This window comes from Rutilus rutilus (assembly GCF_951802725.1).
Source record: "Rutilus rutilus genome assembly, chromosome: 18".
Lineage (NCBI taxonomy): Eukaryota > Metazoa > Chordata > Actinopteri > Cypriniformes > Leuciscidae > Rutilus > Rutilus rutilus.
In genome coordinates this window covers 14,869,412-14,893,424 of record NC_140231.1, presented here as the reverse complement: position 1 = coordinate 14,893,424, position 24,013 = coordinate 14,869,412, and the positions used below count along the sequence as shown (strand labels likewise).

Below are 24,013 nucleotides of genomic sequence, written 5' to 3'. Positions count from 1 at the left end.
TTTTATTATTCACTGTTTACTTGTCTTTAATGTTTGAACTTTATGGCCTGGTTTCACAGACAGGGCTTAGATTAAGCCAGGATTAGGTCATAGTTCAATTAGGCGTTTAAGTAATTTTTATAAACATGCCTTAGAAAAAGGCATTACTGGTGTGCATCTTAAGACAAAACAAATGCACTGACATGTTTTAAGATCAGTCAGTGCAAGTTTCTTTCAGTTGAAATAGCTCAGATTTACATTTTAGTCTAGGACTAGACTTAAGCCTTGTCTGTGAAACCAGGGGCATATTAGTTAGGCTAGTATTTTTTGCTGCGATCGTAAATTGAAATTTCACTGGTATCTAAAATTAGTATCATAAGTTTAAGTCAAAATCAATGAAAGCGATAACTTTACTTATTTATTTAGAAAAGTGAATGCTTCGGCAGGGCAAATAAATATCTAAATTACTGTTTGACTAACCATTTTCTGTCAGTCAAACAGTGTACTGATTTGAACTGTACAGCAAAAAGACTGGTATCATTACATCATTGAAAACATTTTGTAGTGACTTAGTACCAATTTAAGTACCGGTAGACTACTTCTGACTTACTATATAGTAATATAGTGGTGTCGATTTAAAGATGCACCACTTAGGCAATGGTCTCTTGCTACATATTCTCACCGAGGGCTTAAACCCCCCTGAAGATGAAATCCTAGAACCGCCCCTGGTCAGAGGTAAACATTAGACAGTTGTGATCCTTCAGGCTCAGCTAAGAGCTGAGAGAAAAGGGTGCAAGGCACAGTTTAGGGGTTCCCTTCATTTGCACTTGGATGCTGAGGCACTTGTGTAGCAAAAGTTACTACGTCTCACTATCTCACTAAAATAAAAATATCCCCACTTCCCCCCATCCCCCTCACCGGATCCATTCAGGTCTTGTGGCCTTTAGGGATTTGATCATAATTCATAAATACCCACACTTCCACATTCACACAGTTGCAAACACACATAAACACACACAATGGTAATTGCACTTCGGTGGTCAGTTTTCTTCTCTTCTACATTGATTAGTTCACATTTCCTGTGAGGAGCTACTCCACTGTCACAGATTTGGCCAGGTTCCTTGGGCAGTCCACCTGATGGGAACCAAACAAATAATATGTAATAAAAATACACAAAAATGATTCATCCATTTGCCTTCAATAGTTAAGTATAAATAGTACTGCGAAGTGACAAATTATTATTATAATTTTTTTATTATTATTCAAATTATATATATACAGTATTTTGTATAGTTAATCGTTATATTTAAAAGGTATGTTAGCTCTGTATAGACTCTTTTCACATTTCCGGGGTTCTCAGAAGCGGAAGTCGTCATAGTTGGGTAAACGTCTATATTTTTGTAGCCCTTTTTCTCAGTTTTCTCTAGTCATGTAGCACCAAAAAAAAAAAAAAAGGAATAATGTAAATGTAAACATACGTCATATCCTCTGAGAACTGCCAGATGGAAAGACATGAGCTGCAGTGGAATGACACTGAGGATGCCCTGCAGACAGTCCACCGTTTGAGGAAGTTCAATAGTCTTATATGCCATTTTACTGATCTCTGAGTCGTCCTGGCAGCATATGATGATGGGGCGGCCCTATAAGATATTCACAAGATATTAGTCATCACTAAGTGTTGGATTATTGGTGATTTTTCTGAATCTGTAGATGTACACTACCGGTCAAAAACCGGGGTCAGTAAGATTTTTTTTTTAATTAATACTTTTATTCCGCAAGGATTTGATCAAAAGTGACAGTAAAGAAGTTTATAATGTTACTAAAGTTTGCAAATAAATGCTGTTATTTTGAACTTTCTGTTCATCAAATAATGTTGAAAAAAAAAGTATCAGGTTTTCTACAAAAATATAAAGCAGAATATTAAAGATATTAACTGTTCATAACATTGATAATAAAAAAATAAAAAAATTCAAGCACCACATCAGAACATTAGAATGATTTCTGAAGGATCATGTAACACTCAAGACTGGAGTAATGATGCTGAAAATTCAGCTTTGCCATCACAGCAATAAATTACATTTGAAAACATATTAAAATAGAAAAAGGTTATTTTAAATTGTAATAATATTTAACAATATTACTGTTTTTATTGTATTTTTGATCAAATAAATGCAGACTTGGTGAGCATAAGACATCTTAAAAAATAAAATAAAAATCCTATCGACCCCAAACTTTTAAACAGTAGCATATAGGCTATTACTGGTGAACTGTTTAATCACATTATCTCTATATCTATATCATTATCTCTTAAGATTTCACATGATCTAGAGTCTGATGATTGTTACCTGTCTAGCCGTGACCTGCTGCAAGGCATTGTGGCACTTTTGGTAGCAGGCATCTTTCATAATGATCATGATGACTGGCATATGCTTGTCGATCAAAGCCAAAGGGCCGTGCTTCAACTCTCCAGCCATAATGCCCTCTGAGTGCATGTACGTGATCTCTTTGATTTTCTAAAGTGCACAAAGATAAAAAAAAGTGTGCTTTACTTCACCACTCTTCTGATTATATGCTTGGTTATAATGCTTTTCTGTCTATATATTGCATGGTACTCACCAGCGCCCCCTCTAGGCAGGTGGCATAGTTGTAGCCTCGACCCATGACCAAAAGAGACTTCTGATGGTGGAGCTCATCTGCAAGGCTTTTGATGATGTCATCAAGAGCCAGAACTTCCTTGATCAACTCTAAATGGATGACAATGTCAAAGTTAATATTATCTCACACTAATGAACTACTGCAATATACCGGCCATTACGAAAATTATGTAACACACACACGTCTAGTTTACTATCTTTGTGGGGACTCTCCATTTACGTAATGGTTTTTAACTGTACAAACTGCATATTCTATCCCCTTACACTAACTCTACCCATCACAGAAGTCCCCACCAGGATAGAAAAACGTCTTTGTTACACTTTGAAGTGTGCGTACCGCCGACTCCGCTGTTTCGGGAGCCAGCGGCGGAACAGACACACACACAAACAAAGACTCCGCCCGGCCCTCACCGGGGGGAGGGAGTGTATCGGTGACCAACTCCAAGAGCATCCTTCTCCTTCCCTGAGTGACCTGCTCAGGAACGCTTTCGCTGTCGCTTGCCACCTGGCTTGGCAGTACCTGGCGCAGGCTGGGCCCTCTGCGACTGCTCTTGGGCGGCAGAGAACTGTTGGGCGCAGCTCTCCACCGCATCGCCGACCAGCCCAACCTGGGAAACTGGGGAGACCAGGAACCGAACCTTGTCCACATCCGCCATATCAACCAGGCTGAGCCAACGAAGGCGCTCCTTGACCACTAAGGTGGACATCGCCAGAACGATCGTGCACGCCATGACACTCGTGCCCCGGAGGGTGAGGTCGGATGCGGTGCAGAGCTCACCTATGAGTGCACTGTCTGGGCTACCCTCGTGCATGTCCATGAGTGCCCTGGCCTGATAGACCTGTAGCAGCGCCATGGCAAGCAAGAGGAGGCGGCTTGCCCACAGGCTTTGTAAGCTCTGCCTGTCAGAATGGACGAGAACTCACAGGGTGGAGACGAGAATCCCCCGTCCAAAGGTGCAAAGGTGCACCTGTGTCACGTCAGACCGCTCCACTGGAGGGATAGCCTCGCAACCCTTCACCGCTCCTCCGTCAAGGGTAGTGAGGGGGGAAAGCTATTCAAGCAGTTTCTGGCAGAGAAAGGTGCCGTCCACGACCTGGTAAGCTCTCCATGCACTTCGGGAAAGAAAGGCACTGGGGCGGTGAGCTGAGAACCAGCGCAGCCCGTCCCAAGATACCAATCAACCAACCGAGACTCTTCGGGACACGGTGGAGGATTCCACTCGAGCCCGACAGCCTCGGCGGCCCGTTTCAGCATAGCTGAGGTTTCTGGATCTGGCTCGGGCAACGTTACACTCCCAGAGGGAGATATCGCAGCCGAGTCATCATTTCCAGAGGTAAGCTCACCCTCCGATGCTGCAATCGGCATCTTGTCCTCTGGAGGGGCCCCGAATGAAACGGCTGGTCGGTCCATTACAGAGGGACCAGCGTGTTCAACGGGGGGCTCCACCGGCTGCGATGTAATAGAGGAGTGAGGGGCCCACAGGGATTGGTTACCGGGCAGGGAAGCCTCACTATGATCCTCTGATCACCCATCCCACACAGCGCCGTAGCAGGGCGTGGGACTCCACTTTCACGCCTGAAGGTGAGTGTCGATCTCGACACCGCGCGATAGTCATATTCTCGCAATGAGAACATGAACTATTCACAAAACCATCCATTTGGGGGGACAGGGAACGATCGCATCCAGAAACGCACGGGTGGAATGGCATCTTTTTTTCTTCTTTTTTTTTAAAGACGCAAACGCACCCGTGTTGCTCTTTCAGGAAATGGGACCCATCACCAGTGCCGGAGCACACAGGGGAATGACCACGGCAACACTGAACAGTGAACTGAAACAGTTAAGCACTCACTTTTCCGCCCTCTAACCAGCCGTCAGCAAACACAGAAATTTGATGCTGTTAAAACAACAGTTAAGAGCTCAAAGCTCGTGATCACCGCTGCACTCGCGCTGTAGAACCACCAGCACTGGGAGAGTCTTCCTAGAAGAACACCGACACACTCGCTCGTTGTAAACAACAGCACTCTTCAGAGACATCGACACCGATCGGCTCCGAAGCGAAAGACAAGTGGTGCGTGCATCTGCTTCCGTGTTTATACCCGTGCTGCGGGGCGGAGCGCGAGATGCAATTCACGCACGCCAATGTGCATTGGCTCATTTTAACAATACTCAAAGATGACAGGCTCCCTAAGCGTGATCCCAATCAGTCGTAACGTACGACTACGTCAAACGTGAGCGACTGAAAGGGAACATGAACACACACACCTGGCAGTTTTTTGAGGCCGTTGATGATCTCCAGTCTTCTCGGCTGCATTGAGAGCCTGTCTTCACTCATCATCAGACCAAACATGATCAGAGAAACAAACTGACTGGTGTAAGCCTGCAGATGATTAAAACACAAACTCGATTCATAAGCAAATTGTTGTACCAAAAAACAAAAAATACACAAGGCACGGGGGGGGAGAAAAACAACGACATAATATAATATAATATTGAACCAGCATTCAAAATTTTGGGGTAAGTACAATTGTTTTGAAAGAAATTAATACTTTTATTCAGAAAGACTGCATTAAATTGATGCGTTTAAGACTTTGTAAGCCTGTCTAGATCGGTCCAAAGGCGGCATCCGATAGAACGGGTGAAGGTCTCTGCGCGTTACTGTCTTTCCGCGTGGCAAAGTAACTTAGTTCCATTTAAGCTTTTATCTGACTCGATTTTAGGTTAGATTGCCATTTGGTTATTGGTCAATTATATAATAGTTTAGCAATACATTTGATTGTTCTATTTAACTCTTTACTTATATTTTACCCGTTCATTTTAGGAAGCTATGTCGCTCAGAGGTCCTCACGCCTTGTTTAACGTGGGTCTCACGATCACAAGTTTGCCAGCTTCGGTCACCAAACAGAGGTGGTTGCTATATACCTGAGATCGATCGCATTCACGCTTACACAATCAAAGATACTTTGGTATAGCCCCTGTGATTGCATACACTTGAAATTAAAGTAACGTTTACTTCAGTAGAGGTATGGCCACTACTACAGATATAAGTCAACCAACTTTACTTCTCTTACAATAGCTTTGGATTGGCCATGCCGTGGTTTCCCACGTACACTTATCTAAAGTAACATTAAATTAAAACAGAGGTAAGACACACCCAGATTTAGGTTGGTCAAGCAGCACTTTTGCTGCCCTAAACGGAAATTCACTTCTTGTCTTTGTAAAAACACGTACACTTGAATTAGTGCCAAATATTAGTCGCCACTAATCTGACGCAAAACTTGCGGTAACATACAAATCCGTTTAATCTACTTGGGAAAACAATTTCAGAGTCAGTCGGAATAAAATCAAATGTAACAATTTATTATGTCAGGTAATGTATGATGCTAATTTCATAATCAGTTCAAAGATAATAAATACAAAACATCAAATGCTCTGGAATAAAGAGAGAAGATGCGAACCTGACATCATAAAATACATTTGTAACTAAAATTAGCCCGTGATGCGGAGTGTATGCAGCCACTCCGCATCACGGGCTAATTTGAGTTACAAATCGCCACAAGCCTTCTTCAGCATCTCCCTTAAATACTCAGACAAAAGTCCTCTTTTCAAATGTAAACATGAGTGGGAATTTGCATTAAGCACCGTCAGGGGACAGAAGTTGATTTACATGGGGGCAAACCCACAGCAGTTAACAAGATATCTCTAAACTGTCCACACCTTATTACCTTTTTGGTTTACTTCACAAATTTTAAATTGTAAAAGTTTTACTGTATTATTGATCAAATAAATGCAGCCTTGGTGAGTATGAAAATCTTACCAACCCTAAACTTTGGACTATAATATAATATATTATAATATTTGTATGTTATATTCTATATATAGTTTTTTTTATTATTAGTCTAAGATGTTAATTCAGTACCTTAGTGCTGGCAACTCCGACCTCAGGCCCAGCATTGATGTGAACTCCACAGTCGGTCTCTCTGCAGATGGAGCTGCCCACAGTGTTGGTGATGCCCACAGTCAGTGCCCCGCGCTTCTTACAGTAGCGTAGCGCCATCAGAGTGTCCGCTGTTTCACCTAACCAAAAGCATATCATCAATATCATCATAAACTAATATCTTTATCAGCAGCAATGACATGCATGTGTTAAGTGTATATACTCAATGAGTTTTAGTAAAGTGCCACAGCTAGAAGAATATTTTATTGCTCCAAGGGTGCTCTTTTAGAAGAGAATCGAGTTCTCAGAAATGTTTGCACTCATATTCAAATATCTGACTTTTAATCGCAGACTTTGACATCCTGACAAATAAGAGCAAAGTTTGAGACATCCTGAGACCTCTTATGAAATTCATGGTGTCTTTTTTCTTGGGAGAAAAGGAGGTAGGAGACTTTCCATTTAATCTCATTAGCATCTGGGAGAAACTGTTTTTTTTTTGTGCTGTGGGCATCTGGGTTTCTGGAGATTATATCACCTCATGCACTTACTGTTGTGTAATTCAGTGCCATATCAGTTCAAAGGTCATTATTATCAACCCTTCCTGGAATATAAATCATGAGATTGACGGTAAAGAGCTGCACTTTACCTGACTGACTGATGAAAAAACAGACATCGTCTCTGAAAACTGGTGTGATGCGGTCTAGGAAATCGCTGGCCAATTCGACCATAACAGGAAGCTCAGTCAACTCCTCAAGGATCTGACGTGTCTGCAAAGAGAATCAGAGATAATACTGTCATGTGCTCAAGTAAGGGAAATAGACAGCCAGCTGGTCATTGAAATAAAGCTCTTAAAGAAGTCCTTCAATTTGAAATCGGACAGCAGTCAAATATACAGTTTAACGATTAATGTACCGTACAAAAAAAAAAACCCGTTTTATGGCTGTCAATTGATTAAAACAATGAATCATGTTCTCTGCGTTAACATGGATTATACTGAAAATGTTCCTATAAATATATTTTCTTTCCAACTGTGCATTCTGACAGCATTTTGAACTGAAACTCATTTAAAATAAAAATAAAAAATTGTGTTCATCAGAGAGGTTCAAGAACCTAGGACTTTTTTCGCACTTGAACAACAAATACAGTAAAGTAAAAATGTTTTACTGGATTCGAGGAGTTTTTTGGTTGAAAGTAACAAATCCTTCCCTCGCAAGTCAATTTGACCCCCTTAGGAATGAATGGAATGCTTTAGTACACAAAAAACCCTAAAAATTTTAACTAAAAATGCTAAAACTTCACCAAAAAATTATTTTAGAATGTCTACATGTGTATCTGAATGCATACTGAAGAAAAACAGAATTTAGGACCCAGCAGAACAGCTCATTTGCTACATATAGAGCTAAAAGGCCATCTAGTGGCAAAAGACATGAAATATCATATTATTTCTGTTCCAAAAAACAGACCAAGACCAAATGTAAGATATTTTGAGCTGAATCAAAAGGGTTATGCATGAAATTGTGAGTTATTTTGAATTCAATTTGAAAGAATGTGCTTAAACTATTATTTATTGATCAAATCTAGTAATAATAATAATAATAAAAAAGTATAATTTTAGGGCTTCGGGTCATTTTGAGGTGGCATAAACATGTAAATTACATACAGTGAAATGATTGACAATGAAAAAAATGACACAGAATAGTGATTAATATATTTAATACAAATAAATAAAGTTTCATACTGATCTTTTTCATCGCGGTCACTAGTTTAGACGAGCACTGACGTCCTGCGGTGAAATAATCGCGTATGTTTAACAGCCGCAGCTTTATCAGATCGGCTTGGGTTGGATTAAAACCTCATGTTCTGTTGAGTTTGGAAAATTCCTTACACAGTAATCATCAGAATATCTCTTCGCCTGTCTCTGAAAATGTTCAGATTTTTAAAGGGGTCATGAACTGGCTTTAAAAAAAATGTATAATGTTGTCTGAGGTCAACTTATGACGTTCGCTTGGTTTTTACTTTCAAAAACATCAAAATGAATAAGTAATAGGCTATTTTCTACCCTGGTTTTGAGCCTAGCTCCTGAAACGTTCGGTTTTTATGGGCGTGCCGCATTGAAGACTTGGAAGTAAACGGCCACTGCTATGATTGGATAACTGTTTTGCATATTATAATGAGTTTCTTGCAAAGCGTGAATCGGTGGGCGGGGCTAAACAGGCAGTGTTGAAGTAGGCATTGATCTTCTTCTGCGGAGGCGGTGTTTGATACCCTTTGACATCATAGATCCCCACTTTGAAAAACGTTCGCTGTGCCTGGTGTCAATAAAAGCTTTTATTGGACTAACAAGGAAGTTTTTAGTTCTGAAACTTACAGGATATTCTTATAGTATGATGACCTCTTATATGTCAAAAGCTCAAGGAAAATTTGATTTCTTAGTTCATCACCCCTTTAATCTTCTTGGGGACACTTATTTTAAGTGGCGTTTAGTCAACTAAGTGACTACAGCACATTGAAAATATACATACTATTCAAGTGCGTCACAAAGCTCTGTGCAAGTAGTCCATTGTGCCCATTGATATTTATGGTTATACCAGCATTGTTGTGTCTTCTATTTATTTTCATAGTGTTGTTAAAAAATAAATCTATATTAAAATAAATGTTTTCTTGTGGCAAAACATGAGGGCAACATTGTTTTAGACCATACATGGAATAGCGATTTGTAAGAGTTAGAGGGGGGATATTTTGCTAATTAAATGATCGTGCAAGAAGAATAGCATAATAACTTTATTACTGTATGTTTGGTCTCTCGGTATCATCACAGTGATTTTTTATTATATTTTATGTGCAGTAAGATGATTTATAAGGTTTACAACATTTCAGTGTGGATGATCAACTTTTGGAAAAAGATAGTGTGGACAGAGAGCATTTTCAAATGAAAGCAAAGAGCCTTGTAATGAAAATGGATAACTATGGTTATGGTTATACTATATTTATATGGTTATGAAAAAAAACTCACTGCTACTCCCGCATGGTAACTGGTTCCACAACCAATAACGATCAAGCGTCTGCATCTCTTGATCTCCTTTAGATGGTCGGACAGTCCACCAAGAAGAACTGTGCACAAAAATAGACATGTTAACTAACTGATCTGAAATAATTCTACGGTATCAAATAAGGCAGCACCTTCATGGATGTGCTACAAGAGGTAGCCTAATTTAATTTGACATGGATATTCTGGCAAAGTGGAAGGTCATGTCGTACCTATGTTGCTGTCAAAGCAGATTCTGCCTCTCATGGTGTTAAAGACAGATTCTGGCTGCTCAAAGATCTCCTTCTGCATGAAAGCCTCGAAGTTACCTAAAAGTATGAAACGGTGTTAGCTCAAAACCAAAACCAAAGAGCAGCGTGGCATTCAAGTCACTGTTATCAAACCAAAGACCTTGCAGACAAAGCTGAGCTGATACTGATACTTCTCCAAACCTGTTCCTGTTCCTTTGCAAAACTAACAGCAAATGCATTTGCTATGTTATTTGGTACATAATGACCAAATTAACTTTTAAATGAACAAAAAACAATCTGCCAAAAATGTTCTGAAATGTAGAGCATGCCAGCAACAGCAAAGTCGTGGGTTCGATAAGAAGGTAATGCAAGGACTGATAGAAATGTGTGAAACACAAGTCACTTTGGATAAAAGCGAATGCCAAATGCAAAAATATAAATGCAGATATCTGTTGCATCATGAGTAATGGTCATATTTTCACCTGTTAGTTATTGTATTTGATGTGTTATCTCTTCATTAAATTTTAATTCACTAAAAGTTCTCTGAATTATTCGGTGGTAGGGTGTTTTAACCATTGTTTCGATAGTGTTAGTGTGATCTGGGACCTTTCATGATCTGCTGGAGCTCCACCTGTAGGGTCTGAATGACACGGACATGGTCTTCCCCAACTTTACGCTTAACACGGTGCACAGACAACTTCCCCTCCACCACCACGGCGACGTCATCGTCTTCCAGATAAACCACCTTGTTGGTGTGCTCAATGATGGCACTGACAGAGAAAAATAAAAGTAAATCACCCTTTACTTTACTTTTACTACCACAATCACATTTGTAATGAGGTTTTGTGTTTAGCAGGGTGCATTGCTGAACTGCCATCATCATTGTTATCACCATATAACTTAGCAACTGGTATGACCTGTTTAACCAGGAAGTCTGCAGTCTTTAAGGCTTCGTAATGTCAATATTTTGTTAATGCTCTAGATTCAACAGTGTAATATGTGCGTGTATGTTACCTAGCATCAGAGGCAAAGTAAAACTCCACCGCCAATCTGTCATGGACTGAGTGCAAGGCATTGGTGCTGCCCACTTGGTTCAGTAAATTTTTCTCCTGTTCATCTTTCCTGGAATCACCTAAAGGAAAAAGGAAATAACAATCACACTTATTAACATCTAAAAGTACATTCGGTAAAATATAAACAGAGAATTAATTAAAGTCAGGTGATTTAATATACAATTAATTGATTTTTTTATGATTTTTTTATATTAATAGTATTGTAGCTTTGTTCTCACACGAAGCTACAATACCATTCAAAAGTATACAGTTAAAATATTAATAAAAATATCTTAAAATGAAATGGAAAAATAGATGTTTTTTTAAATGTTTAAAACCATTTTAAATATTCACTATACAACAGTTTGTTTTATACTTCCACTATGTAATCATATCACATGCTCACATAAAAAGATAATCTCGGAGCACTATGGTTATCACAAATAGATGATGACGACTGTCATCATAAAAGACCGTATTTCGAAACCAGGCTTGGGCAGGATGCCACACGTATTTCCAATAACTCAGCCCAAAATGTGCCAGAGGACAAAATGACGGCAATGCTGCCTTTTGTCTTTTTCTAAAGCACATACTTTGTTTTTGTGGCCAAAAGTATGTGAGAACCCCCTCCGTTTAGTTTAGTTAGTCTCCTCAATTCCAGTTAAAGAGATAGTTAAACCTAAAATGAAAAATCTGTCATCACCCTCATATTGTTCCAAACTCGTAAGACTTTCGTTTATATTCGGAAAACAAACTAAGCTTTCAGTCCCTCTGTTGACATCTACACAACTACCATTTTGACGCTTCAAAAAGTTAATGAAGAGACTGTAAAACTAATCCATGTGAATTGAGCGGTTTAGTCCAAATTTTCTGAAGAGACTCGATCGCTTTATATGATGAACAGATTTAATTTAGGCTTGTAGTCACATATAAACATTGATCATAACATAAACAGAAGATCAACCGAACCTGCAAGATCAAACCTAATGCAGAAGCTCAAACGTGCTGCATAAACAGCACACTCTTCCAAATGAAATTATTTCATGCACAAACTATAGTACTTTTACACGCCTGACCAAACAGTGGTTATTATCAAAGCAAACCTGTACGCACTGAATGACCGTGATATGATGTAAACTGTGAGTGAGTGAGTGATAGATTCCTGAAGTGGAGAGTGTTTTTATGATGTGAGTGAAGTAATGCTTCCATGTATTATTCTGTATATATTTTATGAACTTTTGTAAGTATAATATCAACCTGTCCAGGGGCTGCGGGTGGAAATTAGCATTTTTTGCTATAACCTGGCACATGACATCTCTTCTTTTTTAGACTAATGTTTTTTATGCATTGTCCCTGATCAAATAAAATAAATTCAAATTCAAAACAAGACTGAACTTCATTGGTTCTTGCAGAAGCTCAAACGTGCTGCGTAACACGAGAATGAACCTCATTGGTTCTTGTCGAAGCTCAAAAGTCCTGCGTAACACACAAGACTGAACTTCACTGGCTCTTGTTGAAGCTCAAATGTGCTGCGTAACACGAGAATGAACCTCATTGGTTCTCACACGAAGCTACAATACCATTCAAAAGTATGGGGTCGGCAAGAATTTTGTGTTTTTGAAAGAAGTCTCTTATTCTCACCAAGGCTGCATTTATTTGAACAAAAATACAGTAATAGAATATTGTGAAATTGTAATGGGTGAAGTGGCTGCAACACAGCGCATGGATCTCTGGAGTGATAGTATAACAACCACATAAAGACGTAAAAGAGACCGAACCAAGAACTGAAGGGTTAAATATACAGATGGAAAACAGAACAGGTGCGTAAATTAGGAACTACGGAAACTAATTAGCACAGGAAACTCAGGCAAACCAGAACAGAGAAAACAGAACCAAAACACAATGAAACAAAACAGACATAGAACTACACATCACAGAAATATCATTACAATTTAAAATATCTGTTTTCTATTTTATTGTATTTAAAATATTATTTATTCCTGTGATGTCAAAGCTGAATTTTTTTCAGCATTATTACTCATTGTCACATGATCCTTCAGAAATCATTCTAATATGCTGATTTGTCTCTCAAGAAACATTTCTTCTTATTATTATTATCAATGTTGAAAACTGTTGTGCTGCTTAATATTTTTGTGGAAACCAATTTGTTTTCAGGATTATTTGATGAATACAAATTTGAAACAAACAGCATTTATTTGATATAGAAATATTTTGTAACAGTATGAATGTCTTTACTGTCAGTTTTGTTCGATTTTATGCACCCTTGCTGAATGTAAGTATTACTTCCTTAAAAAAGAAACGTACAGTCCCCAAACATTTGAATAGCAATGCATGTTCAAAAACATACAGTACAAAACCATCTTAGAAGAGTGCCAAGATGTTAGGGAGGACCAACTCACTATTGATGCAAATTAGTTTTGGAATGAAACGTTTAACAAGCACATAAAAGACGTATGGGTGTGGTGTCTGTCTTGGTGTTCACAAATGTATTTTAATGAACAGAACTGGTTTGAGCAGATGAGAAAAAGGTTTATGTGGGCTGGTCTTACCACAGTTGTACTGGACGAGGATCTCATCGGTAGAAAGCTCATACTGACTGCGCACACCAATAAGCAGCGGGCTGCCCCTCCTGTTTGAAACAAGATGAGACAGAGGGATAAATTTGCTATCGACTGCTTATGGAAAGCATACTTTGTGTGTGTAAGAAAGGGCAAAAACATTTCATCTCCTTTTCCCCTCACATCAAAAAAAGATTCTTTCGTTTCTATGGCACAACAGCACACCTGCAGGACTTTGCCCTAGTTTCAATGGACAATCAATGGACGGTGTTAGCGTAGCCCTGCTGTAAACAAGATCCCTGTGTTCACTCTCTCCCTATTTCATCATATCCTTGTTTAGGTCCACCCCCTCACCACTGTTTGAGGAAATATTTCAGACCTGTCCTTTACATGCACCACCTATCTTGCTTGGCGCAGCCCACAGTCTCTTATGCTGACGTGCCAAAAGGGTCCACGCTGGAGCAGTTTCTCAGTGCTTGCTTTGTTTGAACTGGTTGGGCAGATGCATTTCAGTGTGCATAGCAAGCCAAATGTTCACTATCCCATAAAGTTTGTTTTGGATTCTAATTCCACACCGGATGGAAGTTTCCTGAATGAACCATGAACAACAAAATGCTGAAACTCAGCAGCGCACTTTTGAGATTACTTAGCTTTGGTGACACGTGTAATCAAACGATAATCAAATGAAGGTGAGACAGGAAGTATGAGAATTTGGAAGCGATGTGCTGAGGATGGACAGAGCAATAAACTTGGCATTTAGAACGTTTTATTATTTTATAAAGCATTATTACAATTAAAATGAGCTATTATTTTGTATATTTTCAGTATTCATTTTAATTTGTATTAAAAAGTCATTTTGTCAGGTTTCTTTTTAACTCTTTCCCTGCCAGCATTTTTGATAATTTTCACAAAAATGTCATGACCCCCAGAATATTTAGTTGTATGAATATCTGAACAGGCAATATATCAAAAGAAAGAACAGAGCCTCTGATTTAAACAAACAAACAAACAAACAAACAAAAAAGTTTTATTCTAGCTTAATGCATTCTGTTTTATCAACACAATTTCATAAAAAAGCAATCATTTTTGAGCAAAAAGATGAGAAAATCTAAAATATTTTCAAAGACTACATCCAGATTGGATTCAGAACGATGATCAAAACATAGATGGAGTAGATCACATCCATCAACATCCCCAAAGCTTCACAGTCCTATAGCTCGTCCTGGGTCGACATTTCATTCAGTAACATGAGGTAGTTTTGATTTTTATGCTGTTTAATTTTGATGATCGCATTATTTTACATATGCTTCTGCTTACATAATATACTATCGCTTGTTTCTGCTTCATCTTCGCATGTGTATAAAATCTATATGGATGTATGGACGTTCAAATCAAAGTTTGTAGTGTTTTGATTCACCTTTTAGCTGCTGAACTTGTTGCATGGCTTATAACTCTTTAACAAAGACTATTTTAAAATACCTATGGGAAAAACTAATGAAAAAAACTTCACAAATGTTTTTTTAGGGCTATCAAAGTTAAAAATGTGGTGTTGTTTTTTAGTCCACACAATAAAAGTCAATGGGGTCCTTGGCATCAAAGAGTTTGAGGAAACACCACTCACAAATATTCCAAGCAAAATCTCCCCTAAAAGGTTCCATGAATAACCTTTCCAAAAAGTCTCTTACTTGTAGATTGTGCAAAAACAACAACATAATTTTTTGTCTATGCAGAAACCCGCACTGATGGGTCTTGCAACATGGCCTGTCTTAAAATGTTCCCTTCACAGCAGGACAGAATTGACCAAAACCAACAACACATTCGTCACAATCAGCGATGGGCAGATGGGAATAATTAACTTTGGTCTTGGCCTCAGTCGACTCCCAATTATATATACAGGGTCAGAGTACCAACCAAGCATGGTTAAATAACCCTTAATAAACACCTTTGTTATATCCCTGATTCCTGGACAGGCACAGCTTTTTAAGGACCCTAGTTCCTTGTCTTTAAATGCGCAAGTTAACATCATAAATCTTTTCTGACGACAGCGAATTGTAACCTTCTGGCTCCTGTTCACTGGCACGTAGGAAAATAATGGGAAGGAGTTCATCTCAGAAGATGGAAAGGGCAAGAAAGGAATGAGGAAACCTGAGTGTGTTACAGTTCAGAGAAATCATAGCTCTTGCTGACCTGGTGGCAACAGCCTCTCCTGGGAAATGAATGCTTTTGAAAACCAGAGCAAATGCCCCTTCCTGAGGGAAGACAGAGAAAAAAAAAAAACAGTGAATGAGACAAATGTTCATTGGCGAGGCAGAGGAATAGCTATGATACAGATCTAAATGGAAACATCGTCATTCTGTTGAACAGGCAAAGGTAGGGTCTCGCGTTTCTTCGCCAGCCCACCTCTGTAGCCCAGCTGAGGATCAGGCCTGAAGCGGAGGCCCAGTGAGGTGGAGGGGCATCGGGAGCTGGGAGGAACAGAGCCACACAGTGAGGGTTGACCTAAGGGGAATAGGGGCCCTCTCTGTGTGATGAGGGAACTTATTTTTGCCCCTACCTCCTCAATGAGCCTCTCCTGACTCGCTGCCCTAAGGAAAGCGCACACACTCCAGTACACACAAATTTAACACAGACACAGATACACAACTCACTTTGCAGACATTTTACATCTACGTGCTTCAACACATGCAGCCTTTAATAAATTGCTCTATACACAGTTTGTTCCCACAAGACACATCTGTCTATCTATCTATCTATCTATGTAATTACACACAGAATATCTACACCATTCAACAGTTTGAAGTCAGTATGATTTTTTTAAATGTTTTTGAAAGTCTCTCAACTTCTTTCAAAACAAAATTGCTCACTACATTTATTTAATCAAAATTAAAGTAAAAATAGTAATATTGTGACATCAGTAATACAGAAAAATACAGAATAAAGGCAATAAAAGTATAGGCTGTGTGTGTGTGTGTGTATATATATATATATATATATACTACGTGGCAGTTAAATGCTTAAATATTCAAGACTCAGGTAATTCACATACGCTTTAATCTCTCTCTCTCTCTCTCTCTCTCTAATAACTGCATTAATAACTGCATTAGTCTGCCATCAATGGCTCAAAAGCCTCCGTTACTAGCTCTCAAATGATGTTTTGGAATTAGCAACAGGGGATTGGAATTAGAGGCGTAAGAAATTAGTCCTACACACAAGACAAGAGCGTTTTAATGACAAAAACTTGACAAATCTGAACAATGTTTTGAGGTGTGGTAACCGTAGTATAAGCTGAATAAAGACCCTGGCCCGCTGAATTATTAAAAAACATTGCACACCCAAGGCATTACCACCTCGGGTGTGCATACATTTTCTAACAATTCAACGACCTGTCGTCAATTATTCCTTATTTAAACAACAGCTCAACTTTATCATTATTTTATCTCTCAGCCTTCCATCACTAAGATGGCTGCTGTTTAGATAGAGAGCAATCAAAATTTAGTGTAGTCAATTTACAGAAGATGCCATAAAACAGGCAGGGTACTATAGAGATGGTAAAAACGGGGAATGTCATGCTGATAGGAAAAGTGGGTTGTTTTATAAACCAATGATAAAGACTAGATCCCTGTCAAGAATATCTCAAAGGGCACCTCCCTCGCTCATACAACGTCACGGAACAATGTTTCGATAGAGCTGAACTTCCCAGCAGAGAATATTATGGTTATGAAAGTCGTCCAAAGGTACTGACAAGGACTCATAAAACAAGGTCCAGGCGTCCACATTTGAAAATCTAGGTAATATCAGTCACCTAGAGACGAGGAAGAGTTGTATGATTATGTGCTGATAAATGTTACTATAGGTTATATAACTGACAGTGAAGAAGACCAAACTTTGACTGCGTAATCAATTTGTTGAAAATGAATATGCTTACAAAATGCTTCCTTATTCATGCCTTACTTGATTTATCAGTGCGAATTTGACTACAAATATTATGGTGGTGAAAAATCATGTAACCCTTCAAACAGAGCAGAACTTCTGAACTTCTTTTCCTTGTTTTTAAGAGGGCTGAAAATGAGCAAGAACTGGCTTTTCACTTTCACAATCCGAGCAAGGGGTTCCCAGAGGCATGAGTAAGACCACCCCCTCACCCCAAACACACACACACACAAACACACACGTACACACTCGTGATGCTTACCAGCTGCTGAATGACGCGCTCCACCAGGGTGGAGAAGGACACATATTCGTTCTCGCGGTTGTCATAGAGATACTTGATCAACTTAGGGATGACCTCTGTGTCTGTGTCCGACTCAAACTCATAGCCTTTGGAAACCTGTCAATGGGTTGGGATGGAAAAGCCATGGTTACAGACACAAGCAGCGGCAAAAACAAAACATGTTTTTCTTTTGTGGAATAGGGGCAGAAAGAAGGAATCAAAGATAAATGAAAGTGAAAGAAACAGAGAGAGAGAGAGAGAGAGAGAGAGAGAGAGAAGAGAAAGAGAGATAGATAGAGAGAGAGAGAGAGAGAGAGAGAGAGAGAGAGAGAGAGAGAGAGAGAGAGAGAGAGAGAGAGAGAGAGAGAGAGAGAGAGAAAGAGAAATACAAAACTTATATTGGTTTTGAACGCTTCCTCATTGCTTATGAATGTTGTGGGATACCGTGCAACTTACTACTAGACATTAAATGACGTGATGTGAAGTGTACCACTAAAACGATAAAGACACAATTTGTGATATGTCATGAGTATTTTATAGTGTATTTTCTACACTATGTCCTAATAAGCATCTTAACTTAAGGTCCACGTCTAACAAATGATTATTAAGTTATGATAAGAAAACCAGGCTTGCGACATGTCTTGAACAATCAATCGCATTTCAGGTGCGGTCACATTTATCGCAGTTATGCGTATGCGAAATCCAGTCACTCCGATAGGAATCTGCGCGATTGGGAATTTGGCTTGAGAGCGAACGACTTCCCAACACAGATTTTGTAACAGGTTCAAGTTGGTCACGCAGATTCGCTGCGTTGACCAAAGGAAAGCTGCTTGGTTTGAGAGTGAGCGGAACACTATTGACAATAAAGGAAATTCCATGAAATTACACAGAAATGTGACTGCACCTTCAAAATCTTTATGAAATCAAAACATTTTCCAGGTCTTAATTTTAACGCTTCTTCTGCGCATGTTATTTCAAAAGAAAAAATAATTGTTCAAAATCATCCATTAAAATGTATCAGCGTCCTCCTTCTCTGAAACGACTTCCCTTTTCCGCTGATGTCAAGTAGGCTGCGTGGGTTTCTATCTTTTGGCATTGTTTCAGCAAACTGGTTCTAATCTGGATCTTTTCTGGTATGTAGCGCCTCCTTTTTCTATTCAAAATGATCACCGCCCTGCATTATTTTCTGAATGGATGGCACAACAATGGCTCCAGTAAAGAGGTATTTAAAAAATACTGCTCACCAGGTACTTTTTCAGCTCCTTGTAATTTGTGATGATGCCATTGTGGATGACAACAAACTCTAGAGAGAAATGTAAAGAGAAGGATGAATAAATACACTGCCAAGTTATTTGAATTACTTTTGTTAAAATACATGTACAAATTATACAGGGGTGTCCAATCCTGTTCCTAGAGTGCTACCTTCCAACATGATTAATTGTTTAATTGTAATGTGTTTAATTGTAAAATAGTGTAATTTGAGCAAAACTCTTGCTTGAAGAAGCACATAAATGGCCAAATTAGAAAGGCATCTGAAATAAAGCATGTTATGCGTTTTGTAAACGTAATGTAACACAAGTAGGGCCACGTTTCTCTTTATGACATCCTCACCTACAAAACATGCCTTCTGTCAGATCCAACATGTAGCATATAATAGCTGATACACAACAATGGCTGTCATTTATCAAGTCAAGTCATTCATGAATGTAAGCCTACATGCCTTCTATTTCAAAGTGAAATATACTTGAAGAATGGCTGTTTTACAAACTGTTGATGTTCTACGTGTGGTGTAGTAATTTTATATAGGTAGGTACTATTGTTCATTACAATTAGTCCTTACTGAAAGCACAATACTAGTCAAAAGTTCAGATACACCCTCATTTTCCTCATGATCTTAATGCTGCACAACAGTGTAATCGTTTACCAGTTTACTTTTTTTAATTGATGAATTGGACCAAAGAGTAAAGAAAAAGCATCCAGCGTGCTTAGCGTACATGTGAACTCATTCAATAATATTGGAAAAGCATCCCAGGATGCACCTAATGAAGTTGGTTGAGTGTAAAAGGTATAAAATAAAATAGTTTTGATCTGAGAGAGAGGTTTGACGACTTTGACAAAATATTAATAAATAGGTACAGGTGCCGGATTCATGAAAATATTCTAAAGAAAAAAGAAGTTAAGATAAATTCTAAGAATGTTCCTAAGTGCAATTCTTGAAAAGTTCTCAAAAACTTCAATTTCTTAAGAATTTTTTTTTTTTTTTTAAGAAGATAATTATAGGCTTTTTTGTCACTTGATTGAAAGGCGGATATTTCTGTTAAATCGTTGAATGAAAAACACCTCAAGCAAAGCCAGTCTTTTTCCACTGCCTGTAGATTATCGTAGTTATCATAATAGGCGCGCAGACTATTTTCGTCGCGACAGGCTTGCCGGGAGTTAATTACTCAGCATTGTGTTTTTAATGTCAAGTTAAAAAAGCTTTTTTAAAAGATTACTTGTGCTCTCTCTAGAGTGAATGCTTCCTTTATCTGTGCGTGCTGCCTCGATCTGTGTCACTTCAGAATACCTGTCCACATTCCTGGTAGTAATTTGTATTATATGTAACTAGTGTTATATTGCAGTGCTTAATATTGAAATTCAATAAATTAATTGAACATCTTACCTTCGGGGATTTAAGACAGGTTAGAGGTTATACTAACTTTAAAGGTGAACTAAGTAACTTTTTTACCTTAACTGAACAGCTTCGGAGTCATTGGAATGGTTATATTACTTATTTCGGGTTGAATGGTGGTCGTTTCGCACCCCCCTGGTGCCCGTGAGCGGAAAATCCGCACTTGCAACTTTGAGCCGGCGAAATATCGCGTGATATCAGGTCTCGAGAAGTAAACAATTGCTTTACGGCCAAAAGAAATCTGCTAAAATGCTGTCATTATTGCGCTCCCTCACGCTGTTCGAACCCGAATGAAGAAGACGTTTTAAAGAATGTCCCATCTGCTTTGATGTCGTTGATCTACTAGCCTCTGGTGTCTGAGAATCGCCAACGAGTTTTTACAACAGTGTTGTCAAATATCTATTCCGAAGCTGTGGGGGGAGCTCTAGAGAGAAACCTGCGAGCAAAAAGCGAGAATACAGCGAAGAAATCCCGAAACTACTGAGCCCCGCTTTAAGAAGTTATTATTAAACTATCCCATTATTTACTCACCCTCAAGGCATCCTAGGTGTATATGACTTTCTTCTTTCAGCCAAACACAATGGGAGTTATATAAAAAATTGTCCTGGCTCTTCCAAACTTCATAATGGCAGTACACTAGATTTTGATGCCCAAAAGAGGTCAGAGGTCACTCTTCTGCCGGAGCTTGACTTGCGTACGGCCGTAACCGAAAGCCAGTGATTATAAATATGGATATTTTTCTTACAAAAATTAATCAGATGGCCTTTATTAACCCCCTGGAGTTGTATGGATTACTTTTATGATGGATGGATGCGCTTTTTTGGGCCTCAAAATCTAGGGTACCATTCACTACCATTATAAAGCTTGGAAGCAATTCTTTTTTAAATATAACTCCCATTGTGTTTAGCTGAAAGAAGAAAGTCATATACACCTTGGATGGCTTGAGGGTGAGTAATTCATGAGATCATTTTTGGGTGAACTAATCCTTTAAATTGTACCTTAAGACCAATCTTAAGAAAAAAGATAAGAACATTCTTAAGAAAGGTGTTTAGGAATGCAAAATATTCTTAACTGTATTCTTAAGTTAGAAAATAAGAGTTATAACATAAAATATTAAGAATATAACATCAAAATATTTTGGAATTCGCTACTTCTATGTCACAAATTGAACGCAAGTAACTTTCTGACAATGATCATCTGCACTGCTTTGTACAGATGCTCTTGTGTCCATCGAACCTAAGATGCCCACTGGATCATTCTCAAATCAAATTGGATAATATACTCATCAGGTAAAATATAACAGAAAAAAATATATACAACTTTTGAATCTCACACATACCTGTATGAATTACAGGAGAAAGCAGATCCAGAATCAGTAGCACAGCAAACTGTGTGGCGAGAGGAACCTCCTGCTGTCTGTTTCTACCCCCTACTTAGGTGTTTATTTTCTGAGGTGAACTTTCACATCTGAACCATTATTGACAGTATTACAGCTTTCACTAGCCTTTCATTAACAAACAAAACCTAATGGCTTTAAAGCCTGTTTCAGCTTCCAAGTCCTGTCTTTCCTGGATAAAGAGCACATAAACTGACAGCAACCACAGCTGGTTTACTAATGACCGGACATAAACCAGGTGACCATCACAAGGTCAGTTAATTTGCATTGTCTCTAATCTCGCTCGACATCTTACCATTGTTTTTGTCGGATCGTTGAGGGTGGCTGTTGAGCGAACTGGGCTCTCCATGCGTGGCCCAGCGAGTGTGTGCAATGCCAAAGTGTGTGTCCAGTTCTGCCTCAAGATCGATGGAGTTGTTCTCTGATGATACAAATGAATTTTTTTTTTTGAAAATGAATCATTATGGAAGCACTTTAAAGATAAAAGATAAGATTGACAATAAAGTGGTTTAACATACTGTAGATTTCTTCATCAAGAGCTTTCACTTTCCCTGTCTTCTTATAGAGGCTGATATTAGCTGTGTGATCTTTTCCTGGGCCATCTACTGCAACACCTGACCAGAAAAATGTATACAAGAAACCTGATAAATCATCACTTATGGTCACAATCTCTCTTTGTCTCTATTTTAAAGTCTGGATAAAAACAAAATGAGTGCATAAGATGAGAAAAAAGGGCCTGAGAATGCAAAAAACAAAAAACAAAACAAGATTAACTGCACAATAATCCCCTTCACATAAATATCAACTGACTGCTTCAGCTGGAAGAACTGACACTCCAGGCCCTCTGCGCTGCCAAAATACAAGAAACGAGGCCACTGTTCAGTTCTTGTGCCGTATCGGTTACCTGCGGAACACACTGACATTACCTTCACAGAGGTGGGAGTGGCAGTCTTACCTGCAGAGTCATAACCCCTGTACTCCAGCCTTAGAAGTCCCTTTATGAGGGTCTGAATGATATCCCCCCTCGTCCGTGGCACTCCGTAATTCAGGTAGGCGAAAATTCCTGCCAGATACAAGATAGCAAGGCTTAGAGAGGGAGCAAAAATACTAGTGGCGAATGAAAAAAGTTCATATCAATTCACATTAAGATGATAAATATGACATTAACAGAGTGAAGGATTCAGAGAAACCAATTTACTAAAAGATGCTTGTTGTTGGCAAATAGACAAATGGAAAAGATAGACAGACATATATATATATAGATTTATACATATACATATATATATATATATAGATAGATCATTTTTTTAACTAACAGTTAAATTAGAAATGGCCTACTTTACATGTGATTTAGTATGTTGACGTCAGCACATCAAAATAAGTACAGCACAGCAACAAAATTATTAAAACAGGCTAATGAATCAAAATGTAGGCCTACTTTAGTAAAGTAAAACTTAATTTGACATTGTTACAAAGTGCATCAGTGTAATTTACTTTAAGAAACATAGTCATGAAAAAAACATTAAAAAGTGTAACTTACTCTCTTTCATTGCCTAACTTGCCTCTCATTTAATTAATTTTATATCAACTGCAAGTGCAGGTAAAAAAATATATACAGGCCTATAATTTACTTGTTATTTTTAATAATAGTAGACAAAGTTATAAATTTCATTTAACGCATTTGGGATCAGCCACGTCGAGTTTAAGTGTCTTAAAACGCAGTTTGAGCTGCTACGACGTTGACAGGATTCTTCTGCGTCATATGAATATCACTCACAAACCGAAATACCAGGCAACATATTTGTCTATTGTAGGTGTGTTTGAGTCCAGAAATGATACCTAGGTAACTTAGGTCGTTCAATAGGTTTTGAGTCACAACCGCTGTCGCACTGCAAACCGGATCTGTCACTTCAACTGTCACAGCTCCAGTGAATGATGACCAAGCCAACCAAATATTTACATTTATATGATGACGTTGCCATTCGACTCTTCACGTTCACACACTGGGACTAATAATTTAATAGAGACAATAACAACCTGAAAACTAACAGTATGAGAAGACATTTATCTTATCATACGCAGCCTTTCTTTTCCTGTACAGTAACAAGCTGAACTTACCGCACATCGTTCAAGTGTATTCTTTCAAGCTGAAGGTAGTTTGGAGGATCTGGTGGTGAAGCGGAGCAGAGCAAGTCGCAATATGATCCAAAGACTTCGAGGAGGAAATACTAACAGCCGCCTGGAGTCCTGGACTTACAACT

The 24,013-nt window shown here is 38.7% G+C and overlaps 1 protein-coding gene across 1 annotated transcript; it reads right to left on the bottom strand.

Annotated features, from left to right (window-relative positions):
• gfpt2 (glutamine-fructose-6-phosphate transaminase 2) lies at positions 1 to 24,003 on the bottom strand. The gene is made up of 19 exons (XM_084387780.1): positions 23,871 to 24,003; positions 22,708 to 22,815; positions 22,271 to 22,366; positions 22,048 to 22,173; positions 18,930 to 18,988; positions 17,668 to 17,802; positions 15,663 to 15,724; positions 13,467 to 13,546; positions 10,859 to 10,976; positions 10,451 to 10,614; positions 9,827 to 9,922; positions 9,582 to 9,679; positions 7,215 to 7,335; positions 6,551 to 6,708; positions 4,897 to 5,011; positions 2,596 to 2,723; positions 2,325 to 2,492; positions 1,458 to 1,619; positions 1 to 1,113 (listed from the first exon to the last, which is right to left on the bottom strand). Exons 1-19 carry the CDS (start codon positions 23,875 to 23,877, stop codon positions 1,069 to 1,071), a joined length of 2,046 nt encoding a protein of 681 aa, XP_084243906.1. The 5' UTR covers positions 23,878 to 24,003; the 3' UTR covers positions 1 to 1,068.
• Between the last annotated feature and the right edge of the window lie 10 nt (positions 24,004 to 24,013).

What these genes read in the sequence shown, in the direction of transcription:
- gfpt2 (XM_084387780.1), bottom strand. An exon ending in CAGGGGTTATGACTCTGCAG is followed by an intron (nt 22,367 to 22,707) that starts GTAAGACTGCCA and finishes TTTTCTGGTCAG; the next exon opens with GTGTTGCAGTAGATGGCCCA. An exon ending in TCTTGATGAAGAAATCTACA is followed by an intron (nt 22,174 to 22,270) that starts GTATGTTAAACC and finishes TTGTATCATCAG; the next exon opens with AGAACAACTCCATCGATCTT.